The following is a 21,352-nucleotide window of genomic DNA, read 5'->3' on the forward strand; positions in this document are numbered from 1 at the left end:
ACCCAAGAATACACGAGACCCTCCTCTTGGAACCAAGTATGGTTTCGTAAATATTCCAATGTACAGTTTGGCTTGTACAGTTGTACAGTTTCCCCCCCCCCCCCCACCCTGCCTACCCAATAAAGTTTTCAATCAATCAATCAATCAATCAATCAATCAATCAATCAATCAATCAATCAATCAATCAATCAATCAAACACACACACACACACACACACACACACACACACACACACACACTACAGGTCACTTTAAAGAAAAAACATAACTATGTTTTTGTATAGTATAGTTAGTATAGCTAGGATAGTTTAGTATACATACTGTAGTATATACATGTATATTGTATAGGATATTGTATAGTAGTGTATATAGGACCCATTACCTTTTAATTCGTAAGCTTAGCATTGTATTGTATTTTATCTTAGTACTTTTTATCATGTCTATTTTATAATCTATTCTATTTTATTCTATTATTATTTGTATTTTTTGCACAATCAAGGCGTGCATGGCCACCTTCATTTCACTATGTCTTGTGTATGTATGTATGTGACGTATAAACCTCTTGAATTTAGAATCTTGAAATGAACTTCAGTCGACGGAAATGAAGAATATGACTCATGCTATTGGTAGTGCTGTGACAAATTCAAAGAAGAGACCTGTGTGTAATGAAGTTGTGTGTGTAATGAAGTTGTGTGTCTGTGTCTGTATAATGAAGTTGTGTGTGTGTGTCTGTGTGTGTAATGAAGTTGTGTGTCTGTATGTGTGTGTAATGAAGTTGTGTGTAATGCAGTTGTGTGTCTGTGTGTATGTAATGAAGTTGTGTGTCTGTGTGTGTAATGAAGTTGTGTGTAATGACGTTGTGTGGCTAATGAAGTTGTGTGTCTGTGTGTGTGAAATGAAGTTGTGTGTCTGTGTGTGTGTGTAATGAAGTTGTGTGTCTGTGTGTGTAATGAAGTTGTGTGTCTAATGAAGGTCTGTGTGTGTAATGAAGGTCTGTGTGTGTAATGAAGTTGTGTGTCTGTGTGTGTAATGAAGGTCTGTGTGTAATGAAGTTGTGTGTCTGTGTGTAATTAAGTTGTGTGTCTGTGTGTGTAATGAAGTTGTGTGTCTGTGTGTGTAATGACATTGTGTGTCTGTGTGTGTGTGTGTAATGAAGTTGTGTGTGTGTGTGTGTGTGTAATTAAGTTGTGTGTATGTGTATGTAATATGACGTTGTGTGTGTGTGTGTGTGTAATGAAGTTGTGTATGTGTGTAATGAAGTTGTGTGTCTGTGTGTGTGGGATGAAGTTGTGTGTCTGTGTCTGTGTTGACCTGACTCCCACTGCCATGCCTCCCACCCACAAAGCAGGCAACTCCTTGGATCTCATATTTTCCCGTAACTCCAGCATCATTAACACCACGGTAACTCCCCTACATGTATCTGACCATTCCTTCATATCCTTCTCACTAACTCTCATGCTTAACCGAAAGGTCTTCACCCCAACTCAAACCGTCTCACTCAGACGCAACCTGCCCTCCCTATCCCCCTCCACCCTCTCCTCTGATATACTATCCGCTCTACCTTTGAGTGACACCTTCTCTGCTCTCTCCACAGAGATGGCAACCTCCACCCTCCTCTCAGCCCTTGCAACCTCCTTTGACAAGCTCTGTCCCCTCGTTGAGAAACCTGCCCGCCGTTCCCCACCCAGTCCATGGCTGACAGATCCAGTGAGAGAACAAAGACAGGTCCTAAGAGCAGCTGAAAGGAAGTATAGAAAGTCACGCCTCACTGCTGACATCGACACATATCACAACCTCTTGTTAACATTCTCCAAAACCATTACTAATGCCAAAGCTTCTTTCTTTCACCATAGGATCGAGGCCTCTGCCAAGAATCTTAGCAAACTGCATGCTACCATGTCCTCCCTCCTCCCTCCCCCCCACCCCCCCCTCCCTCATCTTTCTCTGCCGAAGACTTTGCGATCTTCTTTGAGGAAAAAGTGGAGAACATCCGCAGCTCCTTCTCCCAACCCCCACCCATTCCAAATGCTGAATCGAGAACCTCATCCTTCACTCTGTCATCTTTCTCTCCCATTAGAGAAGCCGAGACCCTGACACTGGTAACGTCGAACCGTCCGACTACATGCCAGCTGGACCGGCTACCTTCCCCACTCCTCCAGACCATAGCACCAGACATCCTCCCATTCCTAACTGCAACCATCAACTCCTCACTCAACTCGGGGGTGGTCCCCACCTCCCTAAAACAAGCCAGAGTCACGCCCCTCATAAAAAAACCATCCCTGAACCCTACCGTCATAGGCAACTACCGTCCTGTCTCTCTTCTCTCCTTCCTTTCTAAAACACTTGAACGTGCTGTATCCAACCAACTTACTGCTTATCTCTTACAGAATGACCTCCTAGACCCTAATCAGTCAGGCTTCAGGACTGGTCACTCCACAGAGACAGCCCTCATTGCGGTCACAGAGGCACTTCACTTAGCAAAAGCGAAAGGCCTCTCCTCTGTCCTGATTCTCCTAGATCTATCTGCAGCCTTCGACACAGTCAACCACCAGATCCTCCTCGCGGCCCTCGCAGGAATGGGAGTGGCTGGCTCTGCGCTGACATGGTTGTCATCATACCTCAATGATCGCTCCTACCAAGTGTCATGGAGAGGGACCCTGTCGGCCACCCGCCCCCTGCGGACGGGTGTCCCCCAGGGCTCGGTCTTAGGACCCCTTCTCTTCTCCCTCTACACTAAATCACTGGGTAACATTATCACGTCTCATGGCTTCTCCTACCACTGTTATGCCGATGATACTCAACTCTTCCTCTCCTTCCCTCCCTCAGATATCCACGTCTCTGAGCGGATCTCGGCCTGTCTGTCCGACATCTCCGCCTGGATGACGACCAACCACCTCAAACTGAACCTAAGCAAAACAGAATTGCTCCACCTGCCGGCCAAATCCTCCCCCCTGACCGACGTTTCCATCACAGTCGAGAATGCAGCTGTGACCGCGTCCCTGACCGCCAAGAACCTTGGTGTTGTCCTCGACGACCAGTTGAACTTCTCTGCTCACATCGCAGCGACAACCAGAACCTGCCGATTCCTCCTGAGCAACGTCAGAAGGATCCGCCCCTTCCTGACAAAAGAAGCCACCCAACTCCTCGTCCAATCAACAGTCATCTCACGCCTCGACTACTGCAACGCACTGCTCGCTGGCCTCCCGGCCACTGCCACTAAGCCTCTTCAACTCATTCAGAACGCAGCGGCCCGCCTGATCTCAAACCTACCGAAGTCGGCCCATGTCACCCCACTTCTTAGGGACCTGCACTGGCTCCCCATTGCTGCACGAATCCGCTTCAAGGCCCTCGACCTAGCATACCGTGCGGCAAAGGGAACTGCTCCCGCCTACCTCCGGTCAATGGTCTCTAACTACACACCCTCAAGACCCCTATGCTCTGCATCTTCTGGCCGCCTCAGACCTACTCCTATCCAAGCTCCGGGAGGGTCATCAAAGAGAAGTCGCCTATTCTCAGCCCTTGCCCCACAATGGTGGAATGAACTACCCACCCCAGTTAGGACAGCCGAAACACGTCCAATCTTTCGCCGTCGACTAAAGACGCACTTATCTGAACCATTATCTGAATTAAAAAAAGAAGAAAAAAAATCTAACCCTAACTAACCATACTGTCATGCATTTGTCCTAATAAACTAACCTACACTGTAGCACTCAACACTTTGATGAACATTGTTACTCAGCTGATAGAGTTGTGCCCTTCCTGATGACTTGTCGTACAGAACTTGTAAGTCGCTTTGGATAAAAGCGTCAGCTAAATGACTAAATGTAAATGTAAATGTAAATGTGTATGTGTAATGAAGTTGTGTGTCTGTGTAATGAAGCTGTGTGTGTGTGCGTGTGTAATGAAGTTGTGTCTCTGTGTGTGTGTAATGAAGTTGTGTGTCTGTATGTAATGAAGCTGTGTGTCTGTGTGTAATGAAGTTGTGTGTCTGTGTGTGTAATGAAGTTGTGTGTCTGTGTGTGTGTAATGAAGCTGTGTGTCTTTGTGTGTGTAATGAAGTTGTGTGTCTGTGTGTGTAATGAAGTTGTGTGTCTGTGTGTCTGTAATTAAGTTGTGTGTTTGTGTGTGTGTAATTAAGTTGTGTGTCTGTGTGTGTGTGATGAAATTGTGTGTCTGTGTGTAAAGTTGTGTGAACACACACACACTCAAATACACAACGTGGTCTGGAGGTGAGTGGACGTCTAACTAGTGGGAAACCAGTGCTGTTAGCTTGTACCATAACTTGTACCATAACTGTTAACAGACAGACAGAAGAAGTCCACTATTATCCCTGTACCCAAGAAATCCAAGCCTGCTTGCCTCAACGACTACCGCCCTGTAGCTCTCACCTCCATAGCCATGAAGTGCTTTGAGAAGCTAGTAAAGGGCTACATCTGCTCCTCCCTCCCCATCAACATGGACCCCCTGCAATTTGCATACCGCCCCAACAGGTCCACGGAGGACGCCATAGCCCATGTGCTGCACACAGCAGCATCACACCTGGACAAGAGGAAGGGGAACTATGTGAGAATGCTATTCATCGACTACAGCTCGGCATTCAATACCATAGTCCCCTCCAAACTCATAGCCAAGCTCAGGGACCTGGGCTTGAACTATGACCTCTGCCAGTGGGTCTTGGACTTCCTGACGGGCAGACCCCAGGTGGTGAGAGCAGGCAACTGCACCTCCTCATCCATCACCCTCAACATAGGGGCCCCCCAGGGCTGTGTTCTGAGTCCTCTCCTCTACTCCCTGTACACACACGACTGTGTGGCTCAGCGGAGTAGCAACACAATCATCAAATTTGCTGACGACACAGTGGTGGTGGGCCTGATCTCTGCAAACGACGAGAGGGCCTACCTGGATGAGGTCAAGGTCCTGGCGGGATGGTGCCAGGAAAACAGCCTCTCCCTGAACGTCAGCAAAACAAAGGAGATGATTGTGGACTTCAGGAGGTCGGGGGTCAAGGACTACAGCCCCCTCAGCATCGACGGGGCACCGGTTGAGAGAGTGAACAGCTTTAAGTACCTCGGAGCCTACATATCCGAGGACTTGACATGGACCACACACATTGACAGTGTTGTGAAGAAGGCACGACAACGCCTCTACTTCCTCAGGCGCCTAAGGAAGTTCCAAGTCAGTCAGAAGATCCTTAAGAACTTCTACTCATGTACAATAGAGAGCATCCTGACTGGCAACATCACCTCCTGGTTTGGGAATAGCACTGCACAAGACCGAAGCAGACTACAAAGAGTGACGCGTTCAGCCGAACGCACAATTGGAGGGGGGCTCCCCACCCTCCAGAACATTTACAACAAGCGGTGCAGGGGCAAGGCTAAGAGAATCATTAAGGACTCCAGTCACCCGAACAACTGCCTCTTTGAACTGCTGCGGTCAGGCAAGCGATACCGGAGTCTCAAGGCGAGCACAGAAAGACTCAGAAGAAGCGTCTATCCCCAGGCCATCAGGCTGCTCAACGAACAATGAACACTACACAACAACCATCAAACGCACATAGCACACACATCCACACGCACACACTCACTTTAAACAAACACACTGTAGCACCCACTCCCCACACTTTATAGCACACACTCACTTTAAACAAACACACTGTAGCACCCACTCCCCACACTTTATATATATTTTTTTTTTGATCCACTTTTTCTCCCATTTTTCTATATTTTCTCCCATCCCAATTTCGTATCATCCAATTCAACCCTCCCCTGTCACGAACGCTGTTTCTTGCCTCCCACAAGCCGGCTGCAATGTGGACTAAGTCATACATAGCACAAGTCCCCTCCGGTACTTGAGGTAACAGCAGTCGCATCTTTTCACCTGCGCAGCTCGATCTCTCAGTGTCGAGGAGTAACGCGTGGGAGGCTCACGCTGCCCCCGACACTTCCTGATTCTACTGCGCAGGCGCACCAACCGACTTGTAGGAGTCGCTTGTTCACAACGTTCGATCCCCACCCTTCAGTTTTCCCTCCCCGTAATACGGCCAATGTGTATTACTGCGGACGACCAGCTAAACTGAAAACAATGTGGAGAGCTGGATTCGAACACGCGAATCCTAGCGTCTCCACACTGGTGGCGAGTGCCTTGCCCACTACACCACCTAGCCGCCCACTCACTTTATATTTATTGATAAAGGATTGCACTACAACTCGTACACCTTACTGTAAATTGTACCTAAATTGTACCTCATCCCATTTCTGCTTTGCACTATATAGTATTGTATATTAGTACACTGCATAGTATTGTATATTATATGGTAACTCAGTTATGTCTATTCTGCATCGAACATTGTACATATGTCTATACTGAACACTGACCTCATTTTCTACTTCTAATTTACATGCTATACTATGTTATTGATACTTATCTTGTCTAGCACATTCTCTGGAGCGTAACAGTAAGAAGCATTTTGTATAAAAGTATTCTGTACTTCTGTATGACAACTATTAAAGAAACTTGAAACTTGACTTCTCTACCGGTAGCGATGCGATCAAATTCAAAATCGATATGAATGACTCCGTGTTCAGCGTTGTGCTCATCACCCTCGCAGCGCGTCTGCTTCTCATCGCTCTCGGCTCTGAGCGAGGAGCACAGCGGAGGGCGGGAGCTGCACACTGCAAGTTCATCCAGACTGATCAGATCATATGGGCACCAAACCTCCCCACAGGAGCCACATCCACCGCTGCGGCGACCAGAGGATGTCTGTCATCAGTCGTGACGTTCTTTCGTCCAGAGATTTGCGGGTTCCAAAGGACTTAAGTGTGATCGTAATTGCGAAGTGCCTGGCAAGTAGCATTGACTCTCACTCTCTCTCTCAATGGTAAATAGACTACACATATTTATATAGTGCTTTTATCCAAAACACATTCACTCATACATTTACACACCGACGACGGAGGCGACCATGCAAGGTTCCAACTTGCTCAAGGACACTTCGGTCGGGGGAGGGTGTTCTTTTTCAAATATAGACAAGAGTAAAGACCCTAACCCTATCAAAACAGCAGTCAAAGTGTATATTTTCAGCAGTACATTTGTTTACCAATGATTTTAATTGTTATTAGCGAAATATGAGCTTATAAAAATCTCTGTGCATCGCACCGGGAAACGGATGATTTACACGAAGAAGAAGAAGCACTGATGAAATCGGTGTAATCCTAAGAAAGAGGAGACCCAGGGCTTTCGGTAGACGTCGAAATTTGCTAAAACTAAATTTTGTGACGTGATTTTCGTGATTATGTCTCACAGGAACAAACCTGAACGTTATTGCCATAAAATACAACGTATATTGTTTCTTTACCTTTCTGTGAATGTCTAGAAAACAAACGTGTCGCAATCCGGTCAGAAAATGGCGGAGCTATGGACATTATTCAAAAGTAACTGTACTTAAAGTAGATTTCATTCACAGTCTTTGCTGCCCTGTAAAGGGCGCCTGGTGGTACTACCAGATTTAACTCTGCCATTGGAAAGAGGAGATTTGTCCCGATGTATGACTTGGCCATAATATTCATATTTCAAATTGCATGTGTCAGGATGTAAAAATTCTGTACTGTATCTACAAAAAAACCTTCCCTTTGTTCATTTTCACTTCTGGTCAAAGATGAAAAACTAATAATAATTGATATTCTCCTTTGGTTCATTACAATTTACTCAAGCATAGTAACAGACACAGTATTTCTAACACTGGGAACACATTCCATGAGGGCCATAGATGTCTCTAGATACCAATAGTAGTGGAGCAATCTTCCATTTACTTGGGTATGTACTTTTAGGCACATTTTCTGAAAAAATGGGTAGGGCTTAAGAGGTTAACTTCTATTTGTATAGTCTACCGTAGCTCACGTTACCAAGCTAATGTTGAGAACTCCATTGGTAAAGTGGGCGACAGTGGCTCAGGAGGTAGAGCGGTCATCTGGTAATCGGATGGTTCCCGGCTCGATTCCCGCTCCAGTGCGTCGAAGTGTCCTTGAGCAAGACACTTAACCCCTAATTGCTCCTGATAAGTAGGTTGGCCCCTTGCATGGTCACCTCTGTGAATGTGTGAGTGAATGGGTGAATGTGAGGGAACAAATTGGAAAGCTGCTATATAAATTTACCATTTAAGTAAATGGACTACATTTATAAGTGTTTCTTATTTTTGCATTGAAAACCCACAACACAATTGACAGATAATGTTTTAGGCGAGTGAAGCAAAGGCTGATCAGTCGCCGACATTTAGAAACCACACAGCAGCCCATTGAAAGTGGACAGCCCCCCCCCCCCCTCCCCATCAAATCAAAGCACACACACACACACACACAAATCAAAGCACACTCATGCAGCTAGGGAAACGGAGAGAGAGAGGGAGCAGACATCCAAGTGTTTATGGACAGATATAGCCTATGTCTCAAGCTGTGTGAATAGCGAACACAAGATGACTGTTTCCCAGTCTCTAAAAGCACCTCAATCCAAGATAAGTGCAGTACACTTTAATTTTTTTTAAGTGTCCCGGGGTTTGGAGTGGGGTTTGTGGGGTTCAAGGCCAGGCGGCTCGTTACGCTACAGACACCACCCGCTCACCGCCTGGTATCTAGGTCAAAAGCGATCGATCGATTACGATCGATCAATCGAGAGTCACTGGTTCAGGTTAAGTTGGCAATTTGCTGCCTGGTGCAGATACCTTGATGCTACCACCTGTGAGAGACTATCACACTAATATGAAAACCATTCACGAGGATCAATCTGGACCCTCTCCCATCATGAACTGAAAACACTCGCAAACCTGCCCCCAAAACCCTCCTCAGCTACCTGCACTTAACTTCCCCCTTAGTAATGCCTGACTTCTAAAGAAACAAACAATATTCTTCTATCCATTGCTAGTTGTTGTGTTGTTACTCCTTTTTTTTATTATTATTTTTAGCATTTTTACAGCTTTTACTGGTCACGCAGGACAGACAGAGGAGAGGGCGAACGGGAGGAGATGTGGGGAAGACATACGACAAATATCGCCGGGAGCGGGGAGCGAACCCGGGACGGCCGTGTGGGTGCGCGAGGCACTATGGTATGTGCCACAAGGGTGCCCCATGTTGTTGCTCCTTTTATCTGATGTTGATAAACCCCTTGAGATGCATCATCTTGTTTTCGCAGGGCTACTATATGATTCTCTGATGATTCTCCAGGAATGCTCATTATTATAGGAATCACTGGGCTTGTCCTTGTCCACGTAAGTTGTTTAGAGTTACAACTACCATACAATTCTGAACTTGTAAATGTAAAGGAGGGTGGATGAATGGGTGGATTAATGGATGGATGATGGATGGATACTTGGGTGGATGATGGATGGATGGATGGATTGATCGAAACGGGTAAAAGAAAGGAGAAAGAAGGAGAAGAAAATAAAACAGTGTGGAAAGAGAGATTCTCACCCTTCAAAAGCGATGGCCACCTTGTACGAGATCGCCACTACTGCAGTCAGGACCAAACCCACTGGGCTGGCACCACTTCAGAGAAGGAAGAGAGAGAGAGAGAGAGAGGGAAACAGAGAGACAGAGAGAAAGAGAGAGAGATAGACTAGGTTAGCTGCTGCATATCCAATACATCCTGTACTGCATACCTGAATAATTTAATTTAATTTCAAACCTTTATTCCAATTCATGAGACACTGAGGTTACCCTCATTTACAGCGACGATCACAGTTTATCAGCAATTTCATACATATAGGCACAATAAATAAGAATAAACAATACAAAATCATCTAAGACAGTTAAATGTCGACACATAATATGAAGAACTGTGATTTGGTGTTTTGTCTATTTTGCTCATTTTGTGCCTGTCTTTTTATTTTTTTTTACAAGCTGCAATTCTTGTATGAAAGGTACATTTTATAATAAAGTGAATTACTATTATTATTACAGAACAACATAATGCTATTCCATACTGAAACCTACATAAAATGGCCGCATGTGCCATGTTTCACCAATCATGGGAGGATCAACTTGCCGTCCGTAGCTACTGACACCTGCTACATCCAATGCCCCTGGGGATCCTGAGTGACACCTGCTACATCCAATGCCCCTGGGGATCCTGAGTGACTAAATATGTTGAGCTTTGTATCATGTGTGAAAGATTTGAAGTCCATAAATACAAACTATTCTCATAGAGGGTGACTGAGAACCAACTCTATTGTTACATCGAGGATGCTGCATGCTCCCCACCACCAAGTTTCAAGTTTCTTTAATAGTTGTCATACAGAAGTACAGAATACTTTTATACAAAGTGCTTCTTACTGTTTCACTCCAGAGACTGTGTTAGACAAGATAGTATGAAATAAAATAGTATAGCATGTAAAATAGAAGTAAAAATAGAGGTCACAGTGTTCAGTATAGACATATGTACAATGTTCGATGCAGAATAGAAGTAACTGAGTTACCATACAATATACAATATACTATGCAATGTACTAATATACAATACTATATAGTGCAGAGCAGAAATGGGATGAGGTACAATTTAGGTACAATTTACAGTATGGTGTGCGAGTTGTAGTGCAAGTCCTTTACCAATAAATATAAAGTGTAAAGTGTGTTTAGGTGTTCTAAAGTGTGTAAAGTGGGTGCTGCAGTGAGTTGCCCGTTTAAAGTGAGTGTGTGCGTGTGGATGTGTGTGCTGTGTGCATTTGATGGTTGCTGCATAGTGTTTATTGTTCGTTGAGCAGCCTGATGGCCTGGGGATAGAAGCTCCTTCTGAGTCTTTCTGTGCTCGCCTTAAGACTCCGGTATCGCTTGCCTGACCGCAGCAGTTCAAAGAGGCAGTTGTTCGGGTGGCTGGAGTCCTTGATGATTCTCTTAGCCTTCCCCCTGCACCGCTTGTTGTAAATGTTCTGGAGGATGGGAAGCCCCCCTCCAATTGTGCGTTCGGCTGAACGTGTCACTCTTTGTAGTCTGCTACGGTCTTGTGCAGTGCTATTCCCAAACCAGGAGGTGATGTTGCCAGTCAGGATGCTCTCGATTGTACATGAGTAGAAGTTCCTAAGGATCTTCTGACTGACTTGGAACTTCCTTAGGCGCCTGAGGAAGTAGAGGCGTTGTCGTGCCTTCTTCACAACACTGTCAATGTGTGTGGTCCATGTCAAGTCCTCGGATATGTGGGCTCCGAGGTACTTGAAACTGTTCACTCTCTCAACCGGTGCCCCGTCGATGCTGAGGGGGCTGTAGTCCTTGACCCCCGACCTCCTGAAGTCCACAATCATCTCTTTTGTTTTGCTGACATTCAGGGAGAGGCAGTTCTCCTGACACCACTGTGACAGATTCTCTACCTCTTCCAGGTAGGCCCGCTCGTCGTTGGCAGAGATCAGGCCCACCACTACTGTGTCATCAGCAAATTTGATGATTGTGTTGTTGTTCCGCTGTGCCACGCAGTCATGTGTGTACAGGGAGTAGAGGAGGGGGCTCAGAACACAGCCCTGGGGGGCCCCTATGTTGAGCGTGATGGATGAGGAGGTGCAGTTGCCTGCTCTTACCACCTGGGGTCTGCCCGTCAGGAAGTGGTGGAAGAAGTGAACAGTTCCTTTAGTAAAAGTAGAGATACCCAGATAAATGAGTACCCTGGTAAAAGTACAAGTCCTCCATTCAAATTCTACTTAAAAAGTAAAAGTAGAGAAGTATTTGCTATTGAATGTATCTAAAGTAAAAGTATGCATTCGACATGACATTTGTGTATGCCAGTGCTTGGGAGCATTCAATCCTCTAACCATTGACCTCTAAAGATTATATTAAAGTGGTATGTGGTCCAGGTATGCTGCTCTGATGAAAGGTTCTGTTAAAGTGGTATGTGGTCCAGGTATGCTGCTCTGATGAAAGGTTCTGTTAAAGTGGTATGTGGTCCAGTTATGCTGCTCTGATTAAAGGTTGTTAACCTCTTAACGTCCTGACGGCCCGCCCTCGTTTTTGACGGCGTCCCACGGTTTTAGTGTCTCTGAACCAATACATTGGTTGAAAGCTAAGATGGCCAGTGGTCATGGCTTGATTGACACCCTACTTGACCTATTACGTGCTTCCAATCTTGGGTTATAAGACCAAACAGCCAACGAGCGTCAGTTTCGGAAAAAAAGTTACCACCTCCGGTTTTGCCTCCCGGTGACCGGACCAATCACCTCTGACGGTGAAAATGATTGACCAATGAAATTCTGGAAACAACGATACCTGACTTGAGGGATGTTTCCCAGGAAAAGGTCCAGACTCCATTTTGGATAAACATAACTATACATACCATTAGAAAAACATAAAAGATTTCTGTGGTATTGTTATTAACTTTGGACCTGTACTAGATAAGACTTCAGGCTATGGCCCCATTGTATTTTCCAGCTAATACCTCTCAGCTGGAAACTGTAAGAGGCATCTGTTTGCAAATTCATTCAGATGTAAGTTAAAAAAAAATAATAATAATAATTTATTTCAGTGTTCAAACCTCTGTAACTCTATTACAGTAGTACTCAGAGTGACTATTCCTGTTGTGGAAGACAATTCTGAATGCTTCCTTTCAAAAGAGGCCAGACTATAAATGGTTCAAGAATAGCTTTCAATTTATAATGGGTATGCAATTGACAGGCGTTTTATGCTAAATTTGCAGGACTGTGAAGAGTGGTATGTGGTCCAGTTCTGCTGCTCTGATTATATCCTCTTGAAGTTGACAGGCTTCAAATATGAAAGTATAAAATCTTCATACATTTTTGCCATGTTTTCTATGCAAAATCTTTTTCTTCAAAGTAACTGATGAGTTCAGATACATGTATTGGATTAAAAAGTACTCCTAGTGGAGTAAAAGTATACATTTCCCTAAAATAAAAATACTTAAAGTACAAGTAGCCCGAAATTGTACTTATGTACAGTACTTGAGTAAAAATACTTAATGAAGTTACTTTCCACCACTGCGCACCACACACAAATACATGCGTGATTGCGCTCTTAACAGACGGTTAAGAAACAATATAAGAAAAATAATAAGAGAGTATTGGTGAGGCCCAATGTCGTCAGGCTGTGGCGCTTTGGGCATGCGCTCCCGTTTCTTTCTGGCAGAATCTAATACCTTTTTGTGAATTTTCTATCCGTTCATTGGCGGATCAATGTAGCCGCAGCCAGGGCCGGACTGGGGAAATCATTCAGGCCGGGAAATATAGTGCGAAATAAAGCCCCAGTCAGGCCACTTTTTAAGCGGGGGTCTTGTTACAAAGAGTTCATTTCCTGTATTCTGGTGCAGGCATTTTAGAATGTTTACCCTTTAACTCATTGACTGCCAGCTATTAGACGGGGCCTATCATAGCAATGCCACGATTTAAAAGATAGGAGTGCGTCACCTTGTTTGTAGAGCTATAATTATAACTATATTCTATATTATAGCTATGGATACAATACTATAGCCCATTTGACATCACCTATCTATTGTTCAATATGTGAAAAAGAATACATGTTTCCATCCATACGTTCCCGTGTTATACCGTGGTGAATATAAGTATGGTTTTAGAGCGGTCTGGGGTAATTCCCGAAATGCTGAGTTATAGCGTTATACGTCAATTCTACTATAAACATGACCGTTTCTTGCCTGTACACGCTACTATTCCCAAATAAAATCTATGTCATAGGTATTATGTTTCATCATGAATGCATGAAAGGGGGGGGGGGGTCGTTTTTTGATGCTCTGATCGTCACCAACGGCATATGTTGTGGAGTGACTTAATCCTCTTTACCCCGTTGGGGGGCATAGGGCATCCACCAGAGCTCTCCATCTCACTCTCTTCTGGGCCAGGGCCTTTGCTTCTTTCCAGCTCACTCCGATGTTCTTTAGGTCTTGGAGTGTGGAACGTCTCCAGGTGTTTCTCGGCCTACCGGCTTTCCTCTTCCCCTGCGGGTTGTAGTCCAAGGCCTGTCTAGTGATGTTGTTGGAGTCCTTCCTAAGGGTATGCCCTATCCAGTTCCACTTTCTCCTTTTGATGGTGGTAGCTATGCTGTCCTGGTTGGTTATCCTCCACAGCTCTTCATTTGTGGTTTTGATGGGCCACCACAGCTTGAGGATGTAGCGCAGGCATTTTTTTTGGACAAACACCTGGATCTTGCTTGTGAGGCCCTCAGTAGTCTTCCACGTCTCAGAGCCGTAGAGCAGGACAGTCTTCACATTGGTATTGAAGATCCGTAGCTTGGTGTTGTTGGAGAGTTGCTTGGACAACCAGATTGGCCTGAGTATCCTGAATGCTACCAGTTCTTTGCTGATGCGTGCCTCTATGTCCCTGTCTGCTCCTCCATCCCTGCTGATGTTACTCCCTAGGTAGGTGAAGTGCTCCACGTCCTCTATGGCCTCTCCCCTCAGTGTGATTGGATCATGTGTTTTTAGATTTAACCTCATGGGCTTGGTTTTTCCGGTGTTGATGTTGAGTCCAAGCTGGTCACTGTTAGTCTGTAACCTATCTATGTTGTGGAGTAACGTTACGCATACACGTTGCGATTGAGGTGAAGACATGGTTGGATCAACGCAGGATTGATATCATATAGTCCTTACCTTCACTAGGATGTACCCCAAAAAGAATATTCCAATTATCTGATCGCGATTCCAAGTATTGGTGTCCATCGTGCCGCCCACACAATCCACCACACATCATGCAACGAGAGCATTTGACGCTCCTCAATCCGATTGTTATAACCGTTCCGTTCGCCCGACAAAGAAAAGTGACATTTGGCCGTTACACAGGCCAAGATACAAGGTTACAAAGGGTGCTCGATACCGCCGTCTAGCTGGATGTGGCCGGTATTGCACTTTGGTGATCTCAGACTCATTCCCTATGGTAACACCAAGGTCCCTGGATGAATAATGAATAAAAATATAGAATAAAAGAATAAACGACCAAAACCAGAGATATTTCGGGTCTGGCAGCCAACGCATGTCGAGTTAACCCGCCTTATCTCGGGTTTGGCAATTAATGTGTTAAATGCCAGTGTTTGTGATGGCATCACAAATTATTGAAAAAAACAGACAAAAATGTAAATATCTTCAACATATCAAATGCAAAGTGGATTTTTCTGGGGGGGATTATTACAGGCTAGCATATTGGAGAGCATTGGAGAGAAGAAGTGGAATGGGTTGGAGAGTGATGGCAACCTTCGGAACGAAGAAGCCACCTAATGATGATGATATGTCAATGATTAGCAACAACACTGATTTTGATGGATTTTTTGTTTTTTGTAATGTCAGATTTAAAAACTACTCTTTTCAGAAAAGTGGGAGTATTTCATTTCAATCTGACACTACAAAAAAAGAAAAATCAAAAAAAAAAAATTGTTATGATCAGGGTTGAATAAAATATGCATGACTGTTTAGACTGTGTTACTCTCTGTCACAGTGATCTCCTGGTTGTTCCCCACATAGGTTATCTAACTATCGCGCCGCCACAACTAGAAACACTGGCCTGGCCTGCTTCTAAATTCAGTGGCCTGACTGCAAAAAAAAAATATATATATATATATATATATATATATATATATATATATATATATATATATATATATATATATATATATATATTATACTTTTACATTTGATTTTTTATCTGCACAGGCCTGGCCGCAGCCTAAGTATTTGACGTGGCCATTATGAACCCATTGCACTCTTTCTGATGAGAACGTGTTGTCGTCTGACATCAAGGCCTGCAAATGAAAGCTGTAACATCTGTACCAGCGGAGGTTGATAGGTTAACCAGGTTTTACTGAGTGATTAGACAAAAACAAGCTGGCTACTTAATGGTAAATGCCTGCATTTATAAAACAGCTTTTGTCCAAAGCGTTTTACAATTTGTTCCTCACATTTTACCCATTCACTCAAGACATTCACACACCGATGGCAGAGGCGACCATAGAAGGTGCCAACCTGCTCATCGGGAGCAATTAGGGGTTAAGTGTCTTGCTCAAGGACACTTTGACACACTGACCGGGAATCGAACCGGGAACCTCCGGATTACCAGACGACTGCTCTACCTCCTGAGCAACTGTCACCCCCTTAATCTGTGTAGCCTGTTGTACTACTAATACTAATGCAGGACCTCTTTAGAGAGAGGTCTTTATTCGGCATGCAACGACACTGACATGCAATGGGCGGCACACACAGATGTGAGATTCCGTGACTCACAGTGACGGTGTCCAAGTTACTCCTCAACACCTGTCCACGGGCTGATCTAGGCCAGCGTGTGTGTGTGTGTGTGTGCGTGTGCGTGCGTGCGTGTGTGTTTACGCTCATGGGCTGGGAGCTCCTCGGCATTTTGAGCTGAAGGTCCCTGACCTAAAAATATAGACGGAGAGGGAGAGAGGGAGAAAGAGAGAGACGTTCTCAGCTGAAGGTCCCTGACCTGGAGAGAGAGAGAGAGTCCTTGCAACCTCCTTCGACAAGCTCTGTCCCCTCGTTGAGAAACCTGCCTGCCGCTCCCCACCCAGTCCATGGCTGACGGATGCAGTGAGAGAATAAAGACAGGTCCTGAGAGCGGCTGAGAGAAAGTATAGAAAGTCACGCCTCACTGCTGACATCGACACATATCACAACCTCTTGTTAACATTCTCCAAAACCATTACTAATGCCAAAGCTTCTTTCTTTCACCATAGGATCGAGGCCTCTGCCAAGAATCTTCGCAAAAATCTGCATGCTACCATGTCCTCCCTCCTCACCCCCCCCCATCTTTCTCTGCCAAAGACTTCGCAATCTTCTTTGAGGAAAAAGTGGAGAACATCCGCAGCGTCTTCTCCCAACCCCCACCCATTCCAAATACTGAATCGAGAACCTCATCACTCTGTCATCTTTCTCTCCCATTACAGAAGCCGAGACCCTGACACTGGTAACGTCGAACCGTCTGACTACATGCCAGCTGGACCAGCTACCCTCCCCACTCCTCCAGACCATAGCACCAGACATCCTCCCATTCCTAACTGCAACCATCAACTCCTCACTCAACTCAGGGGTGGTCCCCACCTCCCTAAAACAAGCCAGAGTCACGCCCCTCGTAAAAAAAAAAACCCTGAACCCCACCGTCATAGGCAACTATCGTCTTGTCTCTCTTCTCTCCTTCCTTTCTAAAACATTTGAACGTGCTGTATCCAACCAACTTACTGCTTATCTCTTACAGAATGACCTCCTAGACCCTAATCAGTCTGGCTTCCGGATTGGCCATTCCACAGAAACGGCCCTCATTGCGGTCACAGAGGCACTTCACTTAGCAAAAGCAAAAGGCCTCTCCTCTGTCCTGATTCTCCTAGATCTATCTGCAGCCTTCGACACAGTCAACCATCAGATCCTCCTCGTGGCCCTTGCAGGAATGGGAGTGGCTGGCTCTGCACTGACATGGCTGACATCATACCTCAATGACCGCTCCTACCAAGTGTCATGGAGAGGGACCCTGTCGGCCACCCACCCCCTGCGGACGGGTGTCCCCCAGGGCTCGGTCCTAGGAGCCCTTCTCTTCTCCCTCTACACTAAATCACTGGGTAACATTATCACGTCTCATGGCTTCTCGTATCATTGTTATGCCGATGATACTCAACTCTTCCTCTCCTTCCCTCCCTCAGATATCCACGTCTCTGAGCGGATCTCGGCCTGTCTGTCTGACATCTCCGCCTGGATGATGACCAACCACCTCAAGCAAAACAGAATTGCTCCACCTGCCGGCCAAATCCTCCCACCTGACCGACCATTCCATCACAGTCGAGAATGCAGCTGTGACCGCGTCCCCGACCGCCAGGAACCTTGGTGTTGTCCTCGACGACCAGTTGAACTTCTCTGCTCACATCGCAGCGACAACCAGAACCTGCAGATTCCTCCTGAGCAATGTCAGAAGGATCTGCCCCTTCCTGACAAAAGAAGCCACCCAACTCCTCGTCCAATCAACAGTCATCTCCCGCCTCGACTACTGCAACGCACAGCTCGCTGGCCTCCCGGCCACTGCCACCAAGCCTCTTCAACTCATTCAGAACGCAGCGGCCCGCCTGATCTCAAACTTACCGAAGTCGGCCCATGTCACCCCACTTCTTAGGGACCTGCACTGGCTCCCCATTGCTGCACGTATCCGCTTCAAGGCCCTCGACCTAGCATACCGTGCGGCAAAGGGAACCGCTCCCGCCTACCTCCGGTCAATGGTCTCTAACTACACACCCTCAAGACCCCTACGCTCTGCATCTTCTGGCCGCCTCAGACCTACTCCTATCCAAGCCCCGGGAGGGTCATCAAAGAGATGTCGCCTATTCTCAGTCCTTGCCCCACAATAGTGGAATGAACTTCCCATCACAGTTAGGACAGCCGAAACCCATCCAATCTTCCACCGTCGACTTAAGACGCACTTCTTCAACCATTATCTGAAATAATAAAAAAAAAAACTCTAACCCTAACTAAGCTTACTGTCATGCACTTGTCCTAATAAACTAACCTACACTGTAACACGCAACACTTTGATGAACATTGTTACTCAGCTGATAGAGTTGTACCCTTCCTGATGACTTGTCGTACAGAACTTGTAAGTCGCTTTGGATAAAAGCGTCAGCTAAATGACTAAATGTAAATGTAGGTAGGCAGGAGCCGTTCCCTTCGCTGCACGATATGCCAGGTCGAGGGCCGGATTCGTGTGGCAATGGGGAGCCAGTGCAGGTCCCTAAGAAGTGGGGTGACATGGGCTGACTTCGGTAGGTTTGAGATCAGGCGGGCCGCTGCATTCTGCATGAGTTTTTTTTTTTTTCCGATTTTTCTCCCATCCCACTGTTAGTCGTTATGCCAATTCCCAACCCCCTTCCTGGTTGTTGCGCACTTTCCCCTACTGTTGGTCCGAGAGGCCGGAGACTGTCACATGCTTTCCTCCTACGCATGTGCAGCCAGCCGGCAGCCAGCCTGGCCGCGCAGATTCTCACCGGGAGAGTGTAACGTGTGGAAGGTCGCACTACCTCTCTCCAGATCCTACCCTTGCTGAGCAGGCGCCCCGACTGAACTGTAGGGGTCGCTGTCCACAACGCCCAGGACCCACCCACGGCTCCCCTCCCCCTAACTCAGCCAAACGAGTTAGTATAGCGATCAGCCCGAGCCAAGGCAATGCTGACTCTCCGGGAGTCGAGACCGCAGCCTCTTGTATTGGTGACGAGCACAATCTCCGCTACGCCACCTGACCGCCAATTCTGCATGAGTTGAAGAGGCTTGGTGGCAGTGGTCAGAAGACCAGCAAGCAGTGCGTTGCAGTAGTCGAGGCGGGAGATTACTGTTGATTGGACGAGGAGTTGGGTGGCTTCTTTTGTCAGGAAGGGGCGGATCCTTCTGACGTTGCTCAGAAGGAATCTGTACATTCTGGTTGTCGCTGCGATGTGAGCAGAGAAGTTCAACTGGTCATCGAGGACCACAGCTACATTCTCGACTGTGATGGGAAGGTCGGTCAGGGTGGAGGATTTTGGCCGGCAGGTGAAGCAATTCTGTTTTGCTTAGTGAGGGCACAGAGCTTGTCGAAGAAGGTTGAGAGGGCTGAGAGGAAGGTGGAGGTTGCCGTATCTGGGGGAAGAGCAGAGAAGGTGTCACTCAATACCTCTGTCTTCTGAATTCTCACTGAGTTCTCCTCTCTCCTCTCGTAGGAAGATATTGAAGATTATTTTGTTACTGCTTTCTTTCATTCATAGCAGGGCTGGTGGACTTTTGTCTGCTTGTTTGTTTGTTCATGCAGGCGTTCATGTTGAGCGGTGAGTTTGTTCTTTGAGGGTCGTGCGGACCGCTCAGACTTTCCCACACTGGATAAAGGCTTGAAATTTGAGGTTTGTTGTTGCTGTCATTTCGAAATACAATCATACAATCTTTGTATGTTTACTGTATGTGAAATCTACTGCTGTGCTGCTAGGATCCACTGCAATATGTAGGTCACTGGAACTGCTCTGTGTGTGTGTGTGTGTGTGTGTGTGTGTGTGTGTGTGTGTGTGTGTGTGTGTGTGTGTGTGTGTGTGTGTGTGTGTGTGTGTGTGTGTGTGTGTGTGTATGTGTGTGAGTGCGTGCGCGTGTGCATGTGTGATTATTCCACATTGAAAAATAAACACGGTCTCATCAGAAAACGTAAATTAGCGACCACAGGATAAAAGGTACCATAAGTAATATTTTGACGTATTGTTTCGGTAGGAGTCCAAAACAAATGCCGTGACCAGGAGTTGAGTCGACGGTCATTGCTGTCACAGGTGTTATCTCAGCGTTATCTAACTATGATTATAGAGTTGAGGTTCGTTTTATTATTCACTTAACGCTTATGGTTAAGACGTAAAGTTAGGTTTATGGTTCAATCCCCAGCAGGAACTTAAAAGTTTTCTGAAAACATAAAAAGTTATTTTGTAATACGTATTATGTTACATTTTCAATAAATGATGTAAATATTTAACTTATGGTTATAACATAACATACATTATGTACCTTTTTCCCTGTGGTCGATTAGTACTTTATTTACATAATATTAAGTGAGATCGGGCCTGGATTTTTTTTTTACCATATATAAATAACTAAATAATGACATTATTTAGTTAATAAAGGAAATAAGACAAATTAACACCGGTAATGAGTAAGTGAATGTCACATGTACACAGCGCCTCTCCATTATATACACTCAAAGCAAAGCGCCATTGCATTTGTCTGCCGTCATTGCGTTGCAATTAACTGGTTGGTGATTCAGTTCCGTCGAAACAGGGAGTTTCCTCGCGGGATGTCATGGTCACCATGACTCGGGGGCCCAGAACCCTTCCCACCCGTTTTGTCCTCACGGAAGGAAACGAAGCCCGTCGCCATGGAACCATGCAGACATAACCCATAATACATAATTACATAATATTAAGACAAAGGGGATTCGAAAAAGAAACCACTTGTCTTCAACCTTCAAGAAGTAAAGCAACATGGCTTATTGTCTTAGTGGTATAAGAAGTAAAGAAACATGGCTTATTGTCTTAGTGGTATTGTATAAGAAGTAAATAAACATGGCTTATTGTCTTAGTGGTATAAGCAGTCTTAGTGGTATTGTATAAGAAGTAAATAAACATGGCTTATTGTCTTAGTGGTATAAGAAGTAAAGCAACATGGCTTATTGTCTTAGTGGTATAAGAAGTAAAGCAACATGGCTTATTGTCTTAGTGGTATAAGAAGTAAAGCAACATGGCTTATTGTCTTAGTGGTATAAGAAGTAAAGAAACATGGCTTATTATCTTAGTGGTATAAGAAGTAAAGAAACATTGCTTATTATCTTAGTGGTATAAGAAGTAAAGCAACATGGCTTATTGTCTTAGTGGTATAAGAAGTACAT

The 21,352-nt window shown here is 45.4% G+C and overlaps 1 protein-coding gene across 1 annotated transcript in view; it reads right to left on the reverse strand.

Annotated features, from left to right (window-relative positions):
- Positions 1–21,352, reverse strand: part of pemt (phosphatidylethanolamine N-methyltransferase) — a 232,754-nt gene that overhangs the window by 11,002 nt on the left and 200,400 nt on the right. The window contains exon 6 of the mRNA XM_084323262.1: positions 9,459–9,533. Within this exon, the coding sequence (XP_084179388.1) occupies positions 9,459–9,533 (75 nt within the window). The remainder of the gene's footprint in view (positions 1–9,458; positions 9,534–21,352) is intronic.

Source organism: Notolepis coatsorum, assembly GCF_963971535.1.
Source record: "Notolepis coatsorum genome assembly, chromosome: 10".
NCBI lineage: Eukaryota > Metazoa > Chordata > Actinopteri > Aulopiformes > Paralepididae > Notolepis > Notolepis coatsorum.